This window comes from Pseudoliparis swirei, chromosome 2, assembly GCF_029220125.1.
Source record: "Pseudoliparis swirei isolate HS2019 ecotype Mariana Trench chromosome 2, NWPU_hadal_v1, whole genome shotgun sequence".
In the NCBI taxonomy this organism is placed as follows: Eukaryota; Metazoa; Chordata; class Actinopteri; order Perciformes; family Liparidae; genus Pseudoliparis; species Pseudoliparis swirei.
Genome location: NC_079389.1, coordinates 9,061,476 through 9,087,750, shown reverse-complemented (window position 1 = coordinate 9,087,750; position 26,275 = coordinate 9,061,476). Strand labels below are relative to the sequence as shown.

The 26,275-nt window shown below is 42.8% G+C and overlaps 1 protein-coding gene across 3 annotated transcripts in view; it reads left to right on the top strand.

Annotated features, from left to right (window-relative positions):
* Positions 1 to 25,477, top strand: part of sytl5 (synaptotagmin-like 5) — a 41,817-nt gene extending 16,340 nt beyond the window's left edge. The window contains exons 2-18 of one of the 3 annotated variants that reach the window (XM_056432114.1): positions 5,361 to 5,463; positions 5,554 to 5,691; positions 5,778 to 5,993; positions 8,013 to 8,125; positions 8,836 to 8,947; positions 12,029 to 12,175; positions 12,585 to 12,684; positions 12,795 to 12,924; positions 14,571 to 14,668; positions 15,286 to 15,384; positions 18,858 to 19,036; positions 19,408 to 19,510; positions 19,600 to 19,761; positions 19,838 to 19,946; positions 21,479 to 21,617; positions 22,519 to 22,727; positions 23,325 to 25,477. In XM_056432114.1, coding sequence (XP_056288089.1) covers positions 5,573 to 5,691; positions 5,778 to 5,993; positions 8,013 to 8,125; positions 8,836 to 8,947; positions 12,029 to 12,175; positions 12,585 to 12,684; positions 12,795 to 12,924; positions 14,571 to 14,668; positions 15,286 to 15,384; positions 18,858 to 19,036; positions 19,408 to 19,510; positions 19,600 to 19,761; positions 19,838 to 19,946; positions 21,479 to 21,617; positions 22,519 to 22,727; positions 23,325 to 23,467 — 2,178 coding nt within the window. In that variant the 5' untranslated portion in view covers positions 5,361 to 5,463; positions 5,554 to 5,572 and the 3' untranslated portion in view covers positions 23,468 to 25,477. Of the gene's footprint in view, positions 1 to 5,360; positions 5,692 to 5,777; positions 5,994 to 8,012; positions 8,126 to 8,835; positions 8,948 to 12,028; positions 12,176 to 12,584; positions 12,685 to 12,794; positions 12,925 to 14,570; positions 14,669 to 15,285; positions 15,385 to 18,857; positions 19,037 to 19,407; positions 19,511 to 19,599; positions 19,762 to 19,837; positions 19,947 to 21,478; positions 21,618 to 22,518; positions 22,728 to 23,324 lie in introns of all 3 variants that reach the window. The other 2 variants (XM_056432116.1, XM_056432106.1) reach the window with 2 other exon arrangements.
* Positions 25,478 to 26,275: the final 798 nt, after the last annotated feature.

The window sequence follows — 26,275 nt, the reverse complement described above, 5'->3', positions numbered from 1 at the left end:
TGATTTCACCTCGCTGTGAACACAGTTCTCCCATCCGATCTCAGGAAGCATATTACATGCAGGAAGATACACGGCCGGGGTAGCAGGACGACTCTTATTTGCTTCATTTCCTTTCAATTGAGATAAGCTGTGCGAGCTGGAAACCATTTTAAGCTCCAACAACTCAGAACTCTCCGTCTGTCGAGACTCACGGCTGCTAAGTCTGATTGGCCGGACTCGAGGGCTGTGTCCTTCATTTGATCCTTCCACTTAAAAAAACAATTGAATTGTGTCTGCTGAGAGTTGCTTTGATAGTCAGTTGCATCGTGTCATGTTATTTATCTCCACCAGGGCTAAATCTGTTCACATAGTGCTTTAATTCAATGATGGTTGCTAATGACAATAAATATATATTATACCACCAGATTAACCAAGTTATTACCTTTAATGGCAGACTTGACATCCAGCACTTTCTTATTATTCCATCTCACATGAAACCAAATTGGACATATTTGAGCTTTTTTTCAGTTGTAATTTTGACTTGAATGTTGATGTGACACAAGTCGGCAGAAAACTAGTAATTATGGTAACTCCCACATGGCATGAATGCAGCATATACATGCATGATGGATGGTAATTTAAGTAAAAGAAAACCGCCCCTTGTTTGATAGAGTAGAAATGTCCAAAGCAGAGATTAAGTAAAGCAGTATATGTGATATTCCCTGGTGTGTGTCATGGCACCAGTGTTAGCAGTGTTGAGATATGTTGTTATGGACCTTTTTCTGATGAAAAATTAATATTTTCTACAATTAATACATGTCTGCTATTCTGTGTGTGAGTGGTCCATATGCAAGTCTGTACTGGCCGCAGCAGAAAGACGTCTCTGGCTGAGCCTGAGTGACCTGCCACCAGAGATGCTTCTCATCAACACTGGCGCCTGCCGTCTCACGTGGATGATTCAGGAGGAAAACGGAGTGTCCACGGGGGATTTAAGGGTTATACATTAAAACAAAGGAGAGCCATGGTGTGTAGGCCTCACCTCCCCGGAACCCCCCCCCCCCCCCCCCCCCCCCCACACACACACATCTAGACAGAATAAAGGTTAACAGACTTGTGCAGCTGTCTGCTACATGCACCTCATATAACTTATTAATGATCTGGACAAGCTGCTCTTCACGCTGTCAACATTGTGGGGTAGTGAACATGCTCGAAAAAACGTAAATTATCTGAAAAAGTTGAATCCTCCCAGGAGATGAAGAAACTGCTGAGACAAGGTTAACAAGTCTGATTTATTCATTGTCTTTAAGGCAAAAAAGATCGGTGCAGCCCCCGCGCTGGAATAAAAATGACTCCGGCTGAATTTGCTATTTAAAATGTGAGGCTGCCGTACGGCCCTGGACACGTCGCCAACCAATCACAAGGCTGACACATAGAGACAGACAACTGTTCACATTCGTGACTATTTTGAGATTGAACTGAACCTGTTCGCTTTGGACTGCGGGAGGAAGCTGGAGAAAACCCTCACAGGAATGGACACGCTTATCTCATTTGCTTTTTGAAAATATTAACTTTGTGAGATAGTTTGTATGTGGGCGTAGACTCAGACGAATATCGTGTAAACGTAATGCTTAAGGGCACAAATCACATTCACAAAGACTTCCAGTTGCCCGCTCCAAGAGGCCTGACCATCCCCATCTGTGTGTGTATTGTATTACAATGGTAATGCAATGCTCCATGATAAACAACGAGGGAGGACAGATGCTTGTTGTTTAAATCGCAGGAGCTCTGATGGCTGGAGGGGGCACATTGGTTATGTCACTGTGAGACAGTGCAGCAGTAAAACAATACAATAGCATTACAATCGACCACAGCGGTGACTAGAAAAGGACGAGGGTCGCAGGGGTTCGCAATGTCAAATCATCATTATTTTAGTTTTTTAACATCTTACACTGTTTTTCTTCATGAGACAAGTTACATGTGAATGTTTTCCTTGGAGCAGAGCAGTCAGTATTGAGCTGCACACTGAGATGAAAGTATTGGAAGACTGAAGCTGCTCCCAAGACATTTCGTGCTGTGTTTTATGACTGAATAACTCATATTTTGCCTGATAGCTCTGTTCCTCCGTCCGCCCATTTACTAATGAATGCATTTTATTAAAAAGGTGTTTATCCCACGTTCATGTCTCATCCAAGTCTACTTTGCGTTTCTGCAAACTGGATTCCAGCTGCTCCCGGCACACCTGCGGTCTTTAATTGGCAGATTGGTTCTGCCGTGTGTAAGCCCAGCCACCTGCAGGAACACACCGCACAGACAGATATACAACACACACAAGTAGACGACAACGTGGCTTTGGTGGAGCACTCGCAGACGATCCAATGCCATGTTGGAACAACAGGAATTGTGGGAAAGATGGAAACTTTCCCTGCACTGTGTCGTGAAGGCAGAGGGAGTCACAGCGTTTTGCTCAGAGCTACGTTATTACTGCAGCAGGGCTGAGGACTCAGAGCCAAAGTGTAATTGTCTCCTGACTCTGTGTTTGCTCAGGGCAGCGGGAGCGGCAACGTGAATGTGTGCAGTGTGTACTCAGGGAGGGCTGTGTCAGGACACACGCCTAGTGCAGCACACAATTTAAACTCTGAGTACTGTGTTGTGCATAAGTGTAATATAAAGGATGCTCGGATCAATATTAGTTTTCCTTATTGATTGTTGATGTCAGTGCCGTACACCATTGTCATGTGGCATAGTTGCTTGGCTACACAAATATTCTGTGTGATTATCGTTTTCATTTTTGACTTCCTTGCCAGTTTTTTAAGCTAATGCGGTCCTAGTGCACCTAATATATATTAATAATGTAATTAATTAATGTTCTAATAATACAACATATAAATTGATGTACATTTTATTAGTAATACAGTTATGATTGATAAACCTATAAATAAGTATGCAAGAAAAATACCTAATTTCATGTCACAAGCCACCATTAACTAACAGAATTTAACAAAAGATTAATTTTGGACGCCACTTCTAAACTTCTACATTTTATATTAATTAATTCAATATTAATCTGAGGGTTGCTATGGAGTTCTCACGGTGTGCAGGGACCTATTATTTAATATACACACAAATAAAACGCTCAGTTTATTTATAAATGGAATATTTATTCGACTGACAACTAAACTACGAAACAGAAAATAAATTCCTAAACTATCAAGTAAACAAAATGAATAAAGAATAAATAAGTTGATGACAATGAATAACGCACCACAAATAAAAAGAAGGAATCCAGGTAGAATCGCTGACTCACACCTTTGATTGACGGCGGTCCATTAGATCCATTGTTTGACTTACCTCGAATTATTCAGCAGTTGAGAGTTTATGAAGCACCAAAGAAGATTGTGAAATCTTTATATTAGTTTAAATTCTAATTTAATTGACATGAAACTGATTTACATATGTAAATAGTTTCACCGTTCTGATGGAGGTGAAGCTGCAGTGGCCGGCTGTTCCCCTGAGGGCCTCGGCATCATGTTGGATGAAAGTTGTTTATTTGCACTCGTCTCTGGATTCGTCTTTCCCTGATCCGTTCTTCCCCGTCTCCATCTCTCCAAACGAGATGCCGACTCATCTTAACCCAGTTGGAAGCAGCAGTGGTCATTATGGCAGCTTTGTCAGTTTAAAAAAGTATTTTATCTCAGATTATTTTCTTTTAGAGTCTCTCGTTCTCAATGGTTGCCGTAATAAATCGTTGGTGCATCGCAGGCCGGATACGCATCGCACATGAGACACGATACCAGAGGAGAGGCGGATAGGCAGAGCCACGAGGGAGAGATCTGGTGTTATCAATCCGTGGTGGACCATTAGTTTTGAGATAATAAGACTCTGTTGTGTTTGTAAACCCCCACGACAGAGACGGTGGTTTCTAGGGGAACGATACGTGAAGCCCAACACAGATGAGACCATAAGTGAGGTTACATCCTCAGGCTTTGAAATGTTTTGTTGCTGAAATGGTCTTACCTTGCTCTCCAAGAGAAGTCAGTCGGTGAATTGTGAGGGTTATATATTCAGCAGATGTTTTTTTAAATTCAAAGGTATCTGTAAATCTGTCTTATTTCCTGTTTTCCATCTCAAGGTAAAGAAACATCTCAATCAGCTACAATGCAGCTGCAGTTCATCTCAAAACGCGATAATCACTGAAGTTATCGTAAGCCTTTGGATGCAAACGAAGCTGAGATGATATCTGCCGGTTCATTAGTGCTAATTCATGTTAAGTGAAGGGAAGATGCGAGAGAAGAAAGGGCGAGGATGAAAGAAACAGTAATGAATAAGGACTGAAGGAGGCTAGTGTGGGCTTATGCAGATCTCTCCATTCAATTTTTATTCCCAAACTTCATTTACACTGGCAGAATGCTGTCCCTGTCCTCTCATTATTATTTATTGTTTGGTTTTATTGAAATATTTTTTTTGCAAATCAGGTGTATTGAAATCAGGGTATTCACGGCGTAGCAGGTATATTGAGAATTCTGTTCATAGCATTTATACCAAAGAATGACGAAAGAAATTCATATTTGACTAACAATTTTCGACTTATCGATGTATATTTAGTATTTTAGTATTATTATTATGTTTTGTGTTTTATTTTTATCTTTTATTTTTATTAATGCTCTAATTTGCACCCGCTGCTGTGACCCTAAAATGTCCCTACTGTGGGACCAATAAAGGAATATCTAATCTTATCTTATCTTATTTAATAGACAGATCCGTAAAACTGAGTTTCTCAACAAATAGTCACACAAAAGCACTTTAAACCTGTTTTTACAAAAATTATGATAGTTTTCTTAGAAACAAGTAACTCAGCATTAACACTGACTGATCGACTAAAACGGTTTAAGACCAAAGCAATCGATTAGTCGACTAATCCACTAAAACGGGCAGATTTTTCAATCTGGACCAAAAATGGAGGACCTGCAGACATACAATTCCATCCCTCTTTGTACAAACATATCTGCCAAATTGATGTTGTTTAGCGGAGTGGACTGACATTCAGGTGTGCAGATAATTAGACCTTGTCTTGTTATGTGTTTGAGGAATAATAGAGCTTTGCTAATAGAAGCTGAGCAACGTGGGTATCGTGATCTGAATGTCAGGCTCGGAGCCTAATTGGAAAGCTTGTTAAGCTGCTGTAGAACGGTCAAAACCAATTACTTGTGCTATACCTCTTGTCATCTTGTAAATGATTGTCTTATTTTAATAAATGCTTGAATAAACATTATAAAAAAATAAGCCCTACACTTTATTTGCTAACGCGTTCATTTTGTTTTATTGATGAGTTAATAATGTCGTGTTTTACTGACTTTCTCTTGTGTCTGTTTGACCTCATCTAGGCTTCCTGAGGGTGCTCCACTCTTGTTAGCTCCCCGAAGAAACAGAAGATCAGAGGAGGACAAAGTTCAGACGATGCTCGCGCTAAAGAACAACAACCCAATCGTGAGCAGACAATAACAGAAAGAGGAGCATAATGTAGCTCATCCTGACATCTGTCCTGCAACATCTTTGTTTTGGTGACTTCCTCGGCAGAGTGTAGACTGAGGGACAAATGGAGCAGGTCGGGGAGGATCTGAACCTCTCCTTTCTCCTGCAACATGAACGAGACATGATCCTTAAGGTGCTGCAGAAAGATGAGAAACTGAGGAAGCGAGAGGAGAAGAGGATTCGGTGAGGACTTCAGTATTGCCGTTGTAACATTCATATGACTGAGTTTTCTTCAGGTGCCTTGATATTGTCGTCTTTCTCCCCTGCAGGAAGCTGAAGAATGAGTTGCTGGAGATCAAACGGAAAGGGTCCCGTCGGCCCCAGGAGCCGGAGGAGCGGCAGTGCGCTCGCTGCCTGAAGGGTTTGGGCCTGATCTTCGGCCGCGGAGATCTCTGCAAGGAGTGCCAGCTGCGCGTCTGCGACGACTGCCGCGTCACGACTCCCAAAACGCCCCCGTGGAGATGTAACGTGTGTGCCAAGATCTCGTGAGTGCGACGTCTTGCAAGGATTAAAACAGCTGTTTAGAAGAGCCATCAGATGGTCCATGACACCACATTGGTCTCCCTCTGTCAGCGGGGCCTTCGGGTGTTTCAGGGCTGCCGTCTTCCACAGGGCTTAAAACAAGGAGTGACCAACTCCCCCAAAACCCACTTGAGCACAAACTACCTTTTTGGGTTGCAACCACTTTAGGGATTTATGTAAATAAGTCATGTGAGCTCTGCTGTAATGCACTGTTAAGAACTGGATAATTAGTGGTGAACATCAGGGTTGTGTGTCTGTTCTTGAAAATCAATTAGCCGGAGGAGCTTTCTGCCATCGTTCTGCACACTCAACATTCACACGATTAAAAAAAGTAATCGATCCCAGAAATACTGAAGCGTAGATACCAAGTTATCCACTGCTGCCGGTCTGAATAATCACAGTCAGTGCGGTTACATGCAATCAAATTATTGGCTTAGTCGGACTGAAATCGAATTATCCGTTTCATGTAAACACCTTAGTCGGACTATGTGCGGTCCGACTTCGGTCCGATTAACACCCCTGGATAGCTCGGTCCGATCCAGTTGATAATTCGACTCTCGCGGCATGTAACTCTGAATTCGATTCGGAACTGGACTTTGCGTCTTTGCGCATGCTCGAGATCCCGCCGCCCTCCTCCCTCCCTCCCATGTCGTGACCCGGAAGTCGAAAGAGACGATAAATTAAATTCTCCGTGTACCTTCGACGGCGTCTTCTCTCCGTTATCAACTCAGCCAATAGCGCCATTTGCATTCGCTGTACTCCTATTAACACCATGGAAGAATAGTAGAGGGATGTAGCTTCGCCTCGCTCTCTGTTCGCCATCTTTCTCGAAATGTTGTTGTTGGTGGTGAAGAGGTCAAGCGGAAATGGCTGTATCACCACGAGTTGTAATGAAAACAGCGCCGCCTATCGTATCGGATATGACATGCTTTCAAAGGCCAATGATTCGAATTACTCACTGCCATGTATATTGGGATAACAGCAGATCCCCCAAAAGATAGCATAGTCCGACTAAAGCAAGATTCGAATTATACCATCATGTAAACGCACTGACTGTGACCTCAAAATGTTTTTTGCTTGTGTGCCAGCTGCAATGTTGTTGCTCTCTCCAACTAGACCTGTAACCCACAGCAAAACCTTTAATAAATGGACTGAATTAGTGAAACTCAAGCGAAAGAAGAGGAAGTGGTGACTCCTATCAATCTTCATCCAGTGTATCTGAACGTCATGAAAAGCCTTAAAACAAAAGGCCAGAGAAACCTAATTTACAAAGGCCTTCAGTATGTTGTAGCCTGCAGCAGGCGTATTATTTATGAAATGGTTTTATGTGGATAAACCAGTACAATTGTTTCATACCTCCGAGCGGACTGTATGTAAAATAAATACGTCCTGAACATCTTTAATTATTGATTTATCCATCCATCCATTTTCTGTTGTTTATTTAGTTCCAGTTGGTGTTTAATGTTTAATGAATTATATTATCATGAATTATAGTTTTATGCAGTGAGGAAGTACTGACAACAATGTGTTGTCAATACCTAGATGCACTTGGTAAACTCTTTTTAAGCTTTATTTATTTATTATTGTATTTATTTATTTATTTGAACAGGGACCGTACACATCAATCAACCCAGGGGTAAATGTGTCAGTCTTAGCTATAAGGCTACATTTCAACTGTAGTCCCTGTGGCCGGATATTACAAGCCATCACGAATGGAAAAAAAGGTTATCACAGAGACATCAAAAAAAGCAATAAACATACAGGTTATGATTAAATACTGGGCTCATCATAAAGATCATTAAAAGAAACATCATAAAAAGCAATATGGATCTTTGGCCGGTATGACTGTGAAATTATTTACAAGTCTTATATTTTACAAATTAAACACTGCTTAAACTCTGGCGTCACACACATAACTGGTTTGTGATATCTTAGTTTGGCTGGACGTGTGTGTGCTCAGGCTCCCCGTCGTGTGTTTGTAGGGAGCTGAAGGTGGTGACAGGAGAGTGGTTCATGGAGGAGCGGTCCAAGCGCTTCGAGCCGGGAGTGGCGAGCAGCGACATCATCAAACAGACAATCATGAGAAACCCAATCAGTGAGTTTCACCACCGATGTCCCGTTACCCAGATCGCATAACGAGTATGTGGAGGAGCAGGCACGTGCACAGACAGGGGGGCAGGTGCTCAAACCCCCCCAAAAAAGGCCACCGATCGCCAAAATTATTTATCTATTGATCACTGTAACTTGAAGTCAGCAAGAAATTGGTTGCTATGCAACACCTAAAACACATTGTGTCGTGAGAAGACATGAGAGCTGAACAAAATGACATGTTTTCTATAACAATTTATTTTCATTTACAAAATGATAGGAGCAAAAAATGCCATATAATAAACGCGCGAAGAGGAGGAGGAGATGGGGGGGGTTGGGGCGCGGCGGGGGCTTGTGAGCGCCGCGGAGCATGTTATTATCTTTATTTAAAAGGGACCAGTGAAAACATAAATGTCACTATTCACTGTACCAGAGTGTAGCTTCAGCTAATTTGCATCTGTAGGGGTCGAAATTCTCACAAGAACTCACATAAATGCCAGATATCGAAACACATTTGGGGGGGATTTGATGACGGAGAGTAATTTGTATTCTTAAATACTTATTAATGAAGAAAAAAAATGGGCTCCAGCAGAAGGGGCACGTTTCTTATCTAGGGCAAAAGGGCCGGTGCTTGAGCACCACTAGGGGTCTATCTGTGCACGTGCCTGAGTATGATATTTATGCGGATTGCGTTCATGCAATGTTTTTGATTACCAGTCACAGACAACAAATCGACAGAAAACCTGGCAGCCCCTCCTGAGGCGGGAAAACCCGAGACCCCGAGAAACCACAGGAGTGCAATAATGAACATCGGCGCCAGGAGGAAAGCGTAAGTAGAGGAAGAGCAAAACAGCTCCATGCAACTTTGTGCAAACACATACGTGCTCTGAATGTTAAAGACTTCGCTGAGTGAAACATGAAAACATGAGCTATGCGAGATATGCAGTAAACAGAGTGCAACTCGCCTCAGTACAAAGGCATTGGAAAAGATGAAGTGGAGACCGGTTAGATTTTTGCATTTTTAAATACATTTGGCGAAGCAGCACAGCGTTAATTGGATTGTGTCGGCTTTTACAGCTGCGTATCTCGCTGCACTCTAATAGTTCTTGAAGGCATCACAAAAGAACGTTGAAAATAACAAGAAGCTGTGATTATATAATCAGAGTTGTGATTACTGAAAACTTTCCGGCAAATCACTTGAATAACACGTCTTTAAAAGAAAAATATTCAACATTATTGTGGAATTAATGGTGAGAGAGAGCAAAAAATGGTGACTTCAAGAGCAGACAATCAAGTGCAAAGAACATTTGAGAAATAGTTAAATAACCTGTACTTCGGCACACTGTTGCAACTACATGGTTGTGTTGGCCTGATTGTATGGCTTAAATGATATTTGTATGTAATTACCCACAGAGTTACATTTGTTATTTAATATGAGCACTCCACTATTTGAGGATAAAAGCACAATATCATATGTGGCTATATAAACTATTATATAACTAGCTAAATAACTAACATTATACTAAATGTGCCACTGAAGACCAGCCCTTGCTAGGTATACGTATGTCAGCCTTTTGTATGTTATTAATGGCATCGTGCTAAATGAATAATAAATGACAGCGTTGTAGTGAAAACAACATTGGGATTCTGATATATATTATTGTGACAAGCGTCTTGCCGTCACTGGTAGGTTCCCCTTTAAGCACCACGGAATGATCAGCCAGCTTTATTGGATACGACCCCAGACAGTGTCTCTGCTCCAGCACTCCACCCCGTCTTCAGCCCGTCCAGCTCCTCTTGAAGACAAAGCCTCGCAGATACACCCACACAGATTGTCATCAGCTAGTCTGATTGTCCTCAAGGCTGTAAAGCCAGATACCACCGAGTGATTCTGGGCGTGGTATCTTTCATGCGAGAGCCATTGAGCGGGCGTGGTCCGACCCTGCCCCTCCTCTCCAGACAGCGCTTTGCTGATGTACAACGGGCGGTCAAACCCCCCTGCTGGGACAAAACGCCCCCAGCCCTCTGTTCGACGCATCGGTCTGCAGAGTAAAGGAGGAGAGAAGTGTGTGTGTGTGTGTGTGGTTCCCCTCAGAGAGCTTGTATGAACCGCTGTAATAGCCCGCCAGCCCCAAAAGATACGTACCTCCTCTCGTCCAACTGCACTTTCCCGGTGGCCGAAAGCCCGCCAGGTAGGCGGCAGCATATGCGCATGGGACGCAGCACCGGTCCATGAGGCGGTGGCTGGGGCCCAACCCAAAGGAAGCGTGGTGAATTGGTATAACAAGCCGTTTTTCCTTAGACTGTCGTAAAGAGTGCCCAGAGTGTCCCAGGAGGGTCCAGCGACCCGGGCCGGGGCATTGAAACGAACCGCGACACCTCTCACCCCTGCGATAGTCCACGCAGAGAACGTATCCACCCCGCTGAACCACCTTTCTCTTGTGTTCAGGTAACCTAGGTCGTAACTGCACTGTCACGCCCGGAGGAGTCTCAAGTAGCCCGCCCCTATCAAAGCAACAAGTACCTCTCTCCCGGTGTGAATTGTCTCAGCCGGGCCCTCTGTTGTACAGCCGCTGCTGACGCTCCTGGGCCTGAGCTTTGCTCGCAGGTCAGTTTTCTTAATAGAGTCGGAGCCCCCGCTGGATCCTACCGAACAACAGTTCCCACCACGCTCATCGCATTTTTAAAATTTACGGATCAATGGCCGGCACTGACACTCCGGCGACGACACCAACGGCGCACATCCGCCCGGAACCCAATTGACACTCCGGGCAGGACGCATACACGGCGCACATCCGCCCGGATGCCATCGGTTATAGTGAGCGCCTGGAAAACCATTTCGCTCTTTCGCACCAGCTATATGTTCGCGCTCGTCAAGGGCGCACCAGCTGACCAAACTCGGAGGGAGGAGGAGGTAGGGCTCCACTCCCCTCCCCCCCCAGTGTGTCGGACAACCTGTCACCCCTGAGCACGCACGGCGACACACCGCATGACCCCTGTCTGCCGTGAACGCACCCCGCGGCGTAAGCGGGGGACAACCACCTTCTTCACGCTATTTTTTCCCCGTGATCTAATTCATAGACGTGTACAGCCGGAAGAGGACTACTGGGGTGGTGCCGGTGTTTGTTTGGGGCCTGTATGGGTTGCAGTGGTGGCGCGTCCGGACTGTCCGCCAGTGAGCTGTCCGACCCTGCCGCGGGGTGTACCGCCAGGTGGTCAGTGCGCGGCGCTCCAGCGCGACGGGTGCGGGCACAGGACCCACTGTTGTCCGTTCGGCAGCCTCTCCACGAACCTCCCTGACGGCCTTTCTCTCCACGCCGCGCGCCTCCGGAGTTCGGGCTGCAACCATCTGGTGGCGGTCCTTCAGCTGGTGTGCATAGGTAAACGGCCGGTCCTGTCCCAGCGGATCCATCATGTGTGCTTTCAAGGAAAAAAAAAAAATTTCCAAAAAAAAAGGTTCAAGCGCTGCTTCCACTGGTAGGTTCCCTTTAAGCACCACGGAATGATCATCAGACCTCCTTCTCGAACCACACCCCCGCTCCACCCACTCTGCAGCCGAGCTTAAACACACCCCACTGCCACAATTATATTCATTATTTTGTTAGACATGCTGTTATTTAGTTTGACATATTGTGATTTTAATATTATATTTGTATTGTTACTGTATATTGTAACTGTATATTGTTCCAACGAAGCAGTTGTCAGTCGGCCTTTGACGTTACAAATTGGCCTCTGAAGATCAGACAACGGAGTTATGATTTTACTGATGTATACTCACTAAGAAGATCACCAACTGTGTGGAAATAATTAATCAAAACAATGTACCGGCATCCCTTCGTAGATTTTGCAGGATGCAAACTGTAAATCTGTGACGTCTTAGATCATTTTGTGTGTGTGTGTGTGTGTGTAGGAGGATGAAGATGGATAAAAAAAAAGCCGGCCGACTGGCCTTGAAGCCGGAAAACGGAGTCGACGGTGTTGGTGTCAAACCTGTTTTGGACGCAGACGCTCAAAGCGTAAGAAGCGTTCGCTCGGCACCAAGTCCACGTTCAAACAGGTGTCCACCCTCCCTACGAACAGACTCACCTGTGTGCTGTGTACCACTCACATATACATATTTAACGTTATATTTACAGAGATCTGATGTGGGATTTTCTTTAATGAGAAGAACGTGCACAAAATTGTTGTACCATGTGTCAGTACCAGTATGAAACCTCAACATGTGGATAGAGACTTTCATTTTGTGCATTTAGGCACACAGTTTAGAGCTGGAGGCATAAAGGCAACACTATTTCAAAAGAGAAATCACTTTAACAAATCTATTTATTTACGTAAATGTAATTTTTGAAGCCGAAACGTCTCAGGCAGGTTTTTTCCCACAGCTGTGTATGTGAGACTTACATTGATGTTCGATCATGATGAAAGATAAAGGGAGTATCGTGTCGCTGACTGGTTACGGTTTTCAGGGGCGGAGCCGAGGCCTTCGAGTCCTCAGGGATGCCCACGGTACCGAACAACCTGCGTTCCCGAACCCCGGACGCTCTCAGTGACAACCGGAGGGTCAGGGTCAGCAAATGAGACACACACAAACACACAGACACACCAACACACTGGGGACATTGTGCAGTTTAAATTGCCGTTTCAACAGCTCGGGTGTGTTGGGTTTTTTTCCGCAGCCTGACGGAGCGGAGAGCGTTGCCAGCGTGAACTCCAATGAGAGCGCGCCGGAGAAAAAAGCGACCGGCCATCACAGGACTCATTCGGGCACCCCGACAATTTCTGTGTCCAGAGCCTCCGTTTCATCAGGTATATCAGGCTTGTTTTGATTTTGCTTCACATTGGAGCGACATGACTCACAGCTCACAACCATTTCAATATCTGAATCACAGTCTCTGGATGCGTGAGAGGCAGCCGGATCATATCAAAGGTCCGACCACAGCGGCGCTACGGACTTAGAGCTGGTTAAAGGACGTCATTTCCCCGTCAGGAGCAGCTTTAAAGTGTGCACAGACAACATTATTAACTCACGTCATTTCCTGCTGCTCTTCTGTATGAGATGAACTCTCCTCTTTTTGTTAAGTGGAATGTAGTTTCTCTCAGTTTCATATCCTTTATCGCGATTAGTGCCGTTAGCTGGAAAAGAGGATTCTCACGGAAGTGTCAGATCATATACTCAGTATTAAACACCAGAATTAAACATTTTGTTGTTATTCCACTTTGAGGATGTATTTTTTCGGACTTCTCTTCAACTTTTTTGATAGCCTAGTGCCTGAATATATCGTTGATTTTCTTCAAAGATACAGTTTGTCCCCGGAGGAGTCCTCAGATCTTCACGCTTTGATTCTCTTTGTTTCAAAGTCTCAGGCAAAGACTCGTCGTTCAGTTGCCTCCTGCAGATTTAACATCTTATTTAAACTGCTAATCAATTTCAAAATATATGTATTTGAGAATACTTATTCGATACCAACTCACTTTATCGCTTTCTCTGAGTTAGATCAAACAGATCTATATATCTCATGTCCGTGTGTGTAAGCATGGAGTTAGAGGTGTTTGCTCATCTAAAATACAAAAGTATGCCTTCCAGCTCTAAAGTGACACATGATTTATTTTTAAGGCTTAGTTTTTAGTGTAAAGAATGGATCAATCTGACATAGCCTAAACCTGTAATTGTTAGCATGTCCAGTGAGCTAAGTATTCCTAAAAGGTGGCATATACAACATTCAGAGCAGAGATATCGTGCATGTGAGCGTGTTCTACCGATCAGCTCTCACACGGCTGTTCTTTGTTTGCTAATGACACCGTCAGCGGTGGCACGTTCGCGTAGCACACGACCTCCAGTTCCCTCTCAGGTAAACACTGTTCGATCTGTCAGCACGTTTGCTGTGGTTGTCGAGCAGCGAGCGTAACTCCCATTTTAGACACAGACAGCGTGTCGGGGAGTTTGAGAATAGAAACCGTGTTATTAAAATTGTATGTGATGAAAAAAAAATTAAAGCTCATATTTCTCAGGCCGATAACAACAGATCTAACGAAAAGATACGAGAGATGGTTTATTTGCTTTAACTTAGCAAAGTGTTGAACTATCCGTGACATAATCAGCTTACTTTGTAATTGCTTTGTTTTTTCTCAATGAGTTATATATATTTATATATATATATATATATATATAATATGTATATATACGTATATAATATATATAATATGTATATATATATATGTGTATATATGTATTTGTGTATATATATAAATATTATTACTGTTATATGGAGAGTAAATTTGTGCACCATCACGATGTTCACAGAACCTGGGGACGATCATCAGTTTCTATACCCTCTCTTTTACTGGCTGCTCGTGTTGTGTGTGTCTTTGCCCTCCGTCCCCTCACTGCCTTCAACCCAGTTTGTTCTGTTCTTCTCACCGCCCTGCCTCTCTCTCCCGCCTCACTGCACCAGATCACAGCCGCTCGGAGATGGACCTGTCAGCTCCCGGTTCCGAACACAGCGACGACGCACTCAGTCTCAGGAGCCGCTCGGTCCCCGGGCTCAACGACGTAAGCCTCCTGGGCCTCTTCGGCTTCTTCTGACCTCCTCGGCTTCTTCGGTCCTTCCCTCCCTCTGCCTCAGCTGTATCTCTGCACACTGATTTGGTTCCTAAAACAAATTCACCGCAGCACCACAATCCCATTGTTGTTTTTTTGGGTACCGTTTCAATACATCTACTGTACCGTGCGTTCATATTAAGCTCAATATGAGGCCTCGGATGATGAATGTTAATTCGGCCCACTTCAAAGAGCGTGACAAGCATCTAAACGGCTGGAGGCTGAAAGCAGGCGGAGGATCTGATGGCCAGTATCAGGCTGCTTTGTCTCGTTTATACTGAATGGTCATTTGCATTGGCACTCACACGCACGCGCACACTTTTTTTCTTCTTTTTTTACTCATCCACTCGTTCTCACGACCTCAATCACGTTGTGAAAAGCGAGTAAACAAATCGCCACACTCTGTCCCGACTTGTCTCGTCGAATATATTTGAAAGCTGAGCTGCATCCACCCACACGGAGCCGCTGTGTGGAAAACTGTGCTTTTTTTTTTTAAACAAAAGATGCTTTGGCCAGCGTCCCAGATGGCATCTCCTCTTTTGATGACATCTGATTTCTGTCACCCGCAGGAGTTTTCTAACGAGGATGCGGAGGAAGACATCGATGAGCTGATGTCAGCTCACAGCGGCAAGACTGAGAGGCGGCGCTTCAGCAACACACTGTCAAATGTAAGACCCACGAACGACCCAGTGCAAACACAACAACATCAAAAGCGGATTATAGGAAGTGATGTTCACATACAGTACAAACGTGTCCTCGTGCACTCACCATCACCTGACGAGTGAGTCACGCATCTACGTACTGTTGTTGACTCTGTAAACACAGTGTGAGCCTTTGGAGCAGCTTGTTTCACACTACAAAGCCGGCCACATTTACATCAACTCATTTACAGTATCATCATGTGAGGGATTACTGTTGCGTGTGTGAGAATACAAACAATTTAAGTTACTTTAATGGAGTGCATGGAGTTTTTATTTATATTATGCAGGTGTAACCTGGATATTACTTCATCTACACCCTCGTGGTATCTAGGCTGATAGTTTTATGTGTCCGGGTTTTTAGAAAAGTGTCTCTGTGTGTCAGTGCTGTTGCATATTATGTCGACTTGGTCATTTTTTATATAAACAATCAAGTCTGGTAGAAAATCCAGTTGTTTAAATAGCTTAAATAAATGGTTTATTTCCTGACTTATGTCATTGTCATTGTTCAGTGTGTGTGCATGTTGGTGTGTGTGTGTGTGTGTGTGTGTGTGGTTGTGCTGAATTTAAAGACCGTCACAGGAAAACAGGCGAGACAGACGTCCTGCCTGTCTGACATTTATCATCTCATCTCATAAATGACGAAGAGCTTCTGTTTTCAGGATGAATGGAGGAGGAAGGAGGTGATGGGGGCCCTTATGCAGATAGTTGAATCGAGCTCTGTAATACTCATCCTGCTGTTCCATGATTCACCTCATGGAGGGCGTTGGAGAGATAATGAAAGCAGAGTATTAGTACCATATATTTAATAGTGCAATTTATATCTCCAGCTTTAGAGAAACCTTTATTGTTATTATATCATTATAGATTTTACTGAATAATTAATTTACCAATACACATTCACCATAGTTGCCAGTTTTTTAAGTACACTTAGCTAAAACCGTCTGTAATTAATCCTAACCTTCGCAAAGGCCATAATGTTGAATGTTTTTGTTGAAGAGAGGTGTCTGGTCGTTATGGGGATGTGGTTTGTGGTGTTGTTGAGTTGTAATTAATTACACAGACAGGTATTATCTCATTTATATAAAAGGGTTGGACAAAATACAAAATAATAGAAGCGTGCTGCATGGTGGTGTAGTCACTAGCACTGTCACCTCACAGAAAGAGGGGCTTAGGTTCGATCCCCAAACCATGGCCGGTCCATCTGTGCGGAGTTAGCACATTCTCCCCGTGTCAGTGTGGGTTCCCTCTGGGTTCTCCGGCTTCCTCCCTCAGTCCAAAGACATGCAGCTCAGGTTAGCTGGAGACTCTAAATTGCCTGTGAATGTGAGCGTGACTGGTTTTCTGTCTCTATTTGTGCTCTGAGATAAACTGGCAACCTGTTCAGGGTACCCGACCTTCGCACAATGTCAGCTGGGATCGGCTCCAGCGCCCGCAACCGTGAATAGGATAAGCGGTTTGGATAATGGAATGGGAATAATAGAAACATCTATCGGTATAACGGCTGAGACTGAGCGGAATGTTATTTGTTCTGTAGGCCTTTGGTCATCAAACAAGTCGTGGACAGATTAAATCCAACCAAAAGTTGTTGAGTAATTGTACTCAAACCCACCTGTGTTCATCCTCTGGGGACCATCAATGTCTGCATCACAATGTATGTTGAGATGTATCAGTGTCTGTCATCACTTGGGCTACCACTGTGACTAGAGTTCATTATAACAATATAAAATATGTAATATATATAATTCATTATACACATAGGAAACATTATGAAGGAAATAAACATCTTCATCCTGGCTGTTGCCCTGTTTGTGTGTGTGTGCGTGCATGTGTGTGTGTGCGTGTGTGTATGTGTGTCCAGTGGTTCCAGATGAGTTGTAATCTCTGTGGTTTCATCTGACAATCACCATGGTAACCATGTGTAATGTGGTTTCTGGCTGTGCTCCTGCAGACAGGGTTTCTGTATCTCCTTCTCAGGGGTGGGGGCGTGTGTGTGCTTGGGGCCTGCCTCTATCACTAACAATGAGATCAAAGATCTCAGACCTATCTCCTTCTCCACTTTTGTCTTCCTTCCGTCCTCCCTCCTGTTCTTCCTTCCTCTCTATATTATACATTAATCTGCTTGCTAGTCTTCCACTCCGGGCTCCGAGAGAAGGTGGGGCTATCTCAATATCCCCGACTCGGATGCTGAGACTGTAAGTCTTCCCTTTCCACGTCTGTGCATTCATCTATATTCACCTCTATCATAAAACGGACAAACGCATCACAGCACAAATATCTGGCATTCATCACTTGCTTGCTGAGTTCTTTCCTGATTATCATGTTGAGTTTGCCTCACACTCATCCTCATTAAGCTGCATCTATTTCTATTGAGTTTATGCACTGCCTGAATTAAACCGTTGGTCATTAACCATACTAGCAGGATAGAAGTGGGACACACGTCCCAGTAGAGCGATCACAGTGTGGCTTAATTCTGTCTTTCTTTCCCCAGTGCTCTCCAGAGAGAACAAATATTACCATAGTTATAACATTTAAATCCTGTCCAAAGCCACAGCAGTCTCACCTGCTGGGTTTGTAATGATTGGAGTCTTTCGTTCATGAAGTAGATTTTGCAGGTACACAAGGAGGAAAAATGCGCTCTTCAATATCTCCAATTTGGCCATCGCCGGTCAGTTTAATTTAAGGTTAAATGTTTGGAAGTAATAATATAAAACACATGGCTGCAACTCTTCTGACAAATAAACAATTTTTAAGACATTGTCTTCAACTTTAGAAAACTGCGCCAGGTTTTTGTCACAGTTTTTCTGACATTTCAAAGACCAAACAATTAAAAGGTTAATTGAGTAAATTATTGGCAGGTTATTGTAGCAATGTATAATGGCATTTTATTACCTTCGCATTGAAAATGCGGAAGGTTATGTTTTGATCGCCGTGTATTTATGTATTTATTTATTTATTTGTATGAGCGTTACTCGCATAATTAAAAAAGTATTAAACCGAATCGCATGAAATTTGGTGGGATGATTGGTTATTATCCGGGGACCATTTGATTCGATTTTGGGATCGATCGGATCAAAGGTCAAGGTCATGAAAAGGTCAAAATCTTCTTTTTACCATAGCGCGGTCAATTTTTATCCAATTGGCATGCAACTAATGCCAAAATGTTCATAATTCAATGCCCAATCTTGTGATATGCGAAGGTATGCGCTCTACCGAGTGCCCATTCTAGTTTACAAGTGTTTTAGTCGTACCGTCAATATTACACACAAAGGGCTGCAACTGCTTTATTTATCTGTAATACTTTAGATGTTGTTGTTTTCTTTTCCCCCCGTTACTCTTTTATACCTCATGTGTCGCGTTCTTTCCTCACCCCTTCATCTGTCATTACCCTTCTCCCCCTCTCCCCCCCCCTCTCTTATATCTCTGTCTTTTGCCCAAAACAGAGCAGCATAAACAGCATGATGAGCATGTACAGTGAGACTGGTGACTATGGCAACGCCCGGGTGAGCGGCGAGATCCTGCTGAACATCAGCTACAGCTACAAAACCGGTGCTCTCAACGTGCTGGTGAAAGAGTGTCACAACCTGGCGACAGGAGATGAGAAGAGGCAACGCACGGACACGTGAGCGCGCAGAGACACCATCAGTGTTCTTCTTGAAGGGTTACTCGCTTCTGGAAATAGTTTTTCTTCCCGTAGCGTAGTACAAGTAATTCAGGGGCGGGTGTATATATACTGTATATGTTACATATATTATATTATTATATATTATATGTATCTATATATACACATTATATTTATCCAGGTATATTATATATATATAAATATATCCAGGTATATTTATATATATATTCAGGTATATATATACAGGTATATTATATAAATATATATATATACATATATATATACAGGTATATTATATATTGTATGCATTCAATATTATATATAATATACATTAGTTGTTGGACTGAGTCGACGTGTCTTCTTCACGGCAGATACGTGAAGACGTACCTGCTGCCGGATATGTCACGACAGAGCAAGAGGAAGACGAGCATCAAGGCCAACACCATTAACCCCGTTTTCAACGAGAGTCTCAGGGTCAGTGGATGAAAAACTCAAATTGCATGAATTCCAAACTCTTTTTTTTTCCGTTAAGCTTGTGTTTTTTTCCCCGCTGTGTCGTGCAGTACGTGATCAGCCACTCGCAGCTGGAGACTCGGACCTTGCAGGTCTCGGTGTGGCACCACGACCGGTTTGGACACAACAGCTTCCTGGGAGAGGTGGAGCTGAGCTTTGACTCCTGGGAGTTTGATTCCCAAGTCGAGGACTGGTACTCTCTGCTTGCCAAGGTAAGATGCCAGAATCAGAGTGTTGTCACACGTGTCGTTGAGAGAGTTGTTGACGACGTGAACTCTGTTTGTGTAGGCGGACAGCAATATCGACTCCTCCATGCATTATAAAGGAGAGCTGACTGTCGTGTTGAAGTACATACCTGCAGAGAAAAACCTCACGCTGCCGCTGGACCAAATTAAAGGTGCATTTATAATGGCTTTGACTAATATATATTGTATCATAAATCATGTTTGAACTCAAATTGTGTTTTTTAAAAGAGTTATAATGAACTGCTCGAAAAGATTGCCTTAACAGTGTCACGGGTTTGTCACGGGGTGAAGCCCAGGTGCAGAGAGACAGGCTGGACTTCAGGTTTGAGTGAAAGAAAAAACACTTTACTTCAGAAATGGTAAAACATACAAACTCTGGCTTGAAAGCAACTACAAAACAAACCTAGGAATCGCCACACGAACAAAGATTGAGACATCGAAACAGAGACAATATGAGACCGATGAAAAGACAACAAACCGACTGGAAACATGAGAAAGACTGGCACAATATATAGGGGGGGAAACACAGGTGTACGGCATGATGCAATCAGTGAGACAGGAGTGGCTGAGGGCAGGTGAAGGGAATTAACCAATCAAGGAGACAGAGGAGTGTCTGAGGGCAGGTGAAGGGAATGAAACAATCAAGGAGACAGAAGAGTGGCTGGGGGAAGGTGAAGGGAATGAAACAATCAAGGAGACAGAGGAGTGGCTGGGGGAAGGTGAAGGGAATGAAACAATCAAGGAGACAGCGGAGTGGCTGAAGGCAGTTGAAGGGAATTAACCAATCAAGACACAGAACACAGAAGACATGGAGACACAGAGGAGAAATGGAACAGGGTGTTACAAACAGAAGGATAGATTTGTAACTTTATTTTCCTCAAAACTCACTGACATATTTGGTATATTTGGAAGTTGTTGTGGGTTTGATGAATCTTTGCCGGCACAGCATGAGTTTGTAATAATGAGTGACCCACCACACCAGTAGACAAGCTGCTTGCTACCAGGGTTAAATATAGATATATTTTCCAACTTTGAGCTCTAACTCAAATTAAGCTCTTTCTTCACGCATCCAAACTATTCCAGACTTGATCATTAAAACCTGTTCGAGATACATTTTTAACATTTCTGAATGCAAACTTGCTTTTTAGAAACTGACACACAAACGTTAGTTACTGCATTATTACCAAAAACAAACGCTCAACACCAGCCAGTGAGTTATTTGTAGTGCATTAGTATATATTATTTATTCAGATACGTATTTCTCGTTTTTATCACACATAACATACAGTTAGGGGTGGTTTGTGTTTTGATTCTGCATTTGACTTCGATGATGTGTCTATGCGTTTGTTGAAATCTAAATGTACGTCACACACGTGTGTTAAACGTCATTATTAGATAAGTATCTGTGTCCTGAGTGTGTGTTTTGGCTATGTGTATACAAGGTAACACTCATCTAAAATGTTCATAAGCACTCAAAGAGGCTAAAGACGCAAATTGCAGTTTTAAAGACAACCACGACCTCTCAAATATGTGATTATTTGTGCATTTGCATGTATGTGGGGCATAACTTTTTCTCATAATTTTAAGCCCTTTACCACAAACTTGTTTAATTCTCAAGGGTAAGTAAACCGAAACCTATGAAATGAAGATTGTTTGTTCTTTCTGTGCATCTGTCCTCCATCAGGGAAAAAAAGCTTCCTGAAAAGCAAGAAGGCGAGCAGCTTCACGCTCCCTAAAGGGGGCATGGTTGAGCTGCTGGTCAAAGGAGCCAAAAATCTAACTGCGGTGAAGTCTGGAGGCACTTCGGATCCTTTTGTGAAAGGGTGAGAAGTTCGTCTCAGTGGGGTGGAACCTTTTTTTAACCCTTGTGTTGCCTTCGGGTCATTTTGACCCGATTCAATATGTAACCCTCCTGTCGCCTTCGGGTCAATTTGACCCGATTCAATGTTTAATGTCGGTGTTCTTTCGGGAGTCAACAAACAAACATAAAGTACCTCACACTTAAACTTGTAAAACAATATTAATTCTAATAATTTTCTGGAGATTTTAATAGCTGGGGTCATATTGACCTCAAGGGTAAAATATGTTAGTAAATATAAAGGTAACAGGAAGGTTAAACATTGAATCGGGTCATATTGACCCGAAGGCGACAGGAGGGTGAAACATTGAATCGGGTCAAATTGACCCGAAGGCAACACAAGGGTTAATGGGGTGAGACGGGTGAACACAAATCTACTCACTTGCAAAGGCACGATTCTTGGCAATACTATTTTAGACGCTAATCGCTTATTCGTTGAAACACATGTATTCAGAATAAAGAAATTTGAATACGTTAATAAGAAATAATATACATTATGTGGGGGCGAAGTGGTTGTCTTTCTCCAACTCTCCCCACATCTCCTGTCACTCTCCACTGTCAACGTCAAACTTCCCAAAAAAGTATATAGTTTTTATTTGTAACTCCAAATATCATACTGCTAGGGAAAGATAATGACACAATTGGCACCTACAAGAGCATGACCCCAAGACTGAAAGATTGTGTGGCTGTTTGTGGTTACCAATTTGACGTTCCAACAAGAAATATGGCTAGTAGACCTCTTCAGTCACACTAACAAGCTAATTTTCTGACTCTGGAAGGGGAGGGGAGGGGGAGGATTAGATTCTGGGGGAGCAGTGCCCCTGCCCCCTGATTATTGTAAAATAAAGTTGTATTATTTTTTCCAGATATCTCCTCCCTGACAGCAACAAGTCAACCAAGCACAAGACGGTGGTGGAGCGACGCACCGTGAACCCGCGGTGGAACCACACCTTCACCTACTGCGGCCTGCAGCCGGGAGACCTCAACAACGTCTGCCTGGAGCTCACCGTGTGGGACAAAGAAGCCCTGGCCAGCAACGTCTTCCTGGGAGGAGTCAGGCTGGGAGGTGGCTCAGGTGGGTGACCGACGGCACGGGACACTATCAGCTCAAAATCCTCCAGTGGCTCGAGAACTTTACTCAAACTTTGAGGAAGCGGATGCTCATCTGCATGAATAATCTGTACTGTAATGTTTACTCCATAATAATCAGCTTTTTAAAGAAAAAATGGTTGGAAAACATAATGTAAGGAACCTAAATAAAGGGCTACAAAAAAATCCTACGGCAGGAAGGGAAGTCTCACTCGAGAGCCGGTATTGGACCTCTTGCTATTGATCTTTGCAGATTGAGAAATGGAAAGTGAGGCCCGTTATCTTTTGTATTTTACACACCATGATGATTTACGTGTGCCTATTTTCCACGAAGTGGCCTGACAAAACCCTGAAATCGTCTGGCTTCTCAAAGATGAGAAATGTTAATGGTTATTCAATTTGAAAGGAACCACATATTCTGGAGCCACGTGGGTTGTTTGTTATAAAAACGTCATTATATCGTTATAAAGTTAACGACAGATATCACTTCATCTTATATTCACAAGTTCATTTCCTCAGGACTCGCTGGTAGTTGGAAAAAAGCATAACACATGTTTATGCCTTTGTCTCTCTTTCCCTCCAGGTACAAGCTACGGTAATGAGGTAGACTGGATGGACTCATATGGGGAGGAACAGCGGCTGTGGCAACGCATGATTGAAAACCCAGAAGTCCCCCATGAGTGCGCGCTGATGCTACGCTCGAGCATGCGCAAGTGCAGCACATGAGCTGGATTGACTTACAGACAAAAGAGAGGATACAATCAAAGTGAGAGTAAGATGTGATGTGAAGGCAGGAGGAGAGACCTGGAGGAGTGGAACGGTTGAGAAAAAAAAGAAGAAAAGTGTCCAGGACTCAAAAACGCTCATTAAAGACTAGAGACCGTCCTTCTCCCTACTTCTTTCCCCCTGAGATGCCATGTTCAGCCAGTCATGCCTTACACACTCATCCACATGTGCCCACTCCTCGCCCTCTGAAGCATGCTGTCTTGGACCAAGCACTGCTGTTTACCACTGGTTATGAAAACCTTGTGTTGTATGTCACCTACATAAACAAATAAGCACACGGTGGGACCCCTGATGTGTCTTTTCTCGTCCCTGTGCTTCATGAACCAGAGTCATATCTGCATGTAGTTACAGCTGACGGGGGCCATTTGTAAAGTGTTAGACACTGATCAATGATGTAGACTTAGACATTCCCTTGATGAGCAACCGAGCTGCATCTGAAGCACATGGCGATGCTGCGAGTCATTCCCTTAAAAACAGAGGTGGAAAGTGACTAGTTCTTGTACGACTGTCTTCCTCAAGTAGAAGACTTTATGAGCTTGTGGAGTACCCTCCAACAGGCTGCTCTGATCTTGTATGTGAGGTGAAAGTATCCATAATATACTGAAAATGAAGCAGCAGCTAATTTTATGGATTACTTTTTGAATGATTTGTGGATTTCAACCCTCAATTATTCATTAACAAAAGTCTCGTCCAACCAACAGTTTCCATCCCAAAGACACTCCATTTACAATGAAATGATGGATAAATGATGGAGCTGGAACCATCAAATGCATTTTTAATGGTAATGTCTGCCATTTTGGCCAGACTGAATTATCTCAACAATAATTTGAGGGATTGTCATTAATTGATTTTGTACAGATATTTATGGTTCCCATTCCCAGTCAATGAATGCTAATGACTTTAGTGAACACGACTTTAACGCCACCATGAGGTCGTTATTTTAGTTTTTGAGTAAAATATCTTTCATAGATCGTCATGACATTTTGTACAAAGTGAATCGTACGCTAATAACTGATGTCTCTTTAGCATTTTTACCAGTTCAAAACTAATGACAATATTTGTGTTTAGTGCTAATTGGCAAATACTAGCAGGCTAACTAGATAAACTAACTTGGTTAGCATAGTAAAAATGATAAACATCACTAGCATTGTTTTTGTCAGCATGTTAGCATGCCGATGTTAGCAATTAGCTCAACGCCCCACTTGGCGTATGCACAGCGTCACAGAGCTGCTAGCATGCCTGTAGCGGATAAATGACAACCAGTTTGTTAAAGTGTGAGGAACAAGAGTGCTTTACTTTCCACCTCTGGTTGTTAGGGAAAAAAAGAATCTCGAAGGATTACACAATTAACTTCAATGTAAATTATCATAGCCTAACACTGTATCAGTGGGATAATATAAACTGCATGGTGTTAGAGAAAACAGAGGTAGAAGAACAAAAGTTACGTGAAGCACTGATAAATAGATAATTTTACACTCTGAAGGGGAAGAGCAGGAACCCTGAGACAGGCTGTGTGTGATGGAGTGAGTCAGCACTGAGGCCAGCGGCCTTCATCTCTGGGGAGACTAATAATGAGGCAGTCACCTTGTCCCTGTGGCCCGGGGCTCTGCCGTCCGCCCTCCTGTGATGAATCACACATTTACCAAGAACCGTTCAAAAGTTAAACTCTGAACAACCATTTCTCATGTTGAATGACGATTTTGTCGCGCTTGTACTCCGAACTCCCTGGGCACAACAGTTCCACACTGCACAATTATGGTAACAATACATGGTGTTTACTGTACAGCTTACTTTAGATGAGAGGCTCACGCAATACCCAATTACTGAAGAAACTCTTGATTGACAGCATGTAGTATCTGTCGTGTCCGGTTTCCCAGCATCAAACTCACTGTATTCAAACTTTTGGTGTCGCAAATCTGTTATTTTGAAATAAACCCATCTTTCCATGGACTGTTTGCCTTTTCTGATTGAGAATAGATACTATATTAAACTATTTGGATGAGTTCTAAAGTGTTGTCTTTGTGTACAGCCAGAACAATTAAAAATCCTTTTTTTCAAGTATTTCTTTTGTCCAGTCATCCATTAATCCATTAGTCAATTCCTCCATTAGTCCATTAATCCATTAGTCAATTCCTCCATTAGTCTATTAGTCCATGAATCCATTTGTCAATTCCTCAATTAGTCTATTAGTCTATTTATCCATTAGTTAATTAATCCATTAGTCCATCATTAATGTATTAGTCCATTAGTCTATTTATCAATTAGTCCAATATTCCATTTATCCATTAGTCCATTCACCCATCAGTCCATTAGTTAATTAATCCATTAATCCATTATTTAATTCATACATTATTCCAGTCATCCATGAGTCCATTAATTTATTAGTAAATTAGTCCATTTATCCATTAGGCCATTAATCAACTAGTTCATTAATCCATTACTCTATTAGTCCATTCAACCATTAGTCGCAATGCTACTATTGTTAACGTATAAGTAATACTGTTACTTATGTTAACGTATAAGTAATACTGTTACTTATGTTAACGTATAAGTAATAATGTTACTAATGTTAACGTATTAGGTAACATCTCCTGGTAACATCTCCTTTGCCTTTTCTTTTTTAGAATATATACTATATCAAACTATTGGATGAGTTCTAAAGTGTTGGATTTGTGTACAGCCAGAACAAATGAAGTATTTTTGGGATCCAGAGTCCTAACAGTATAAATGTAGTAGTTGCTGTGGGAG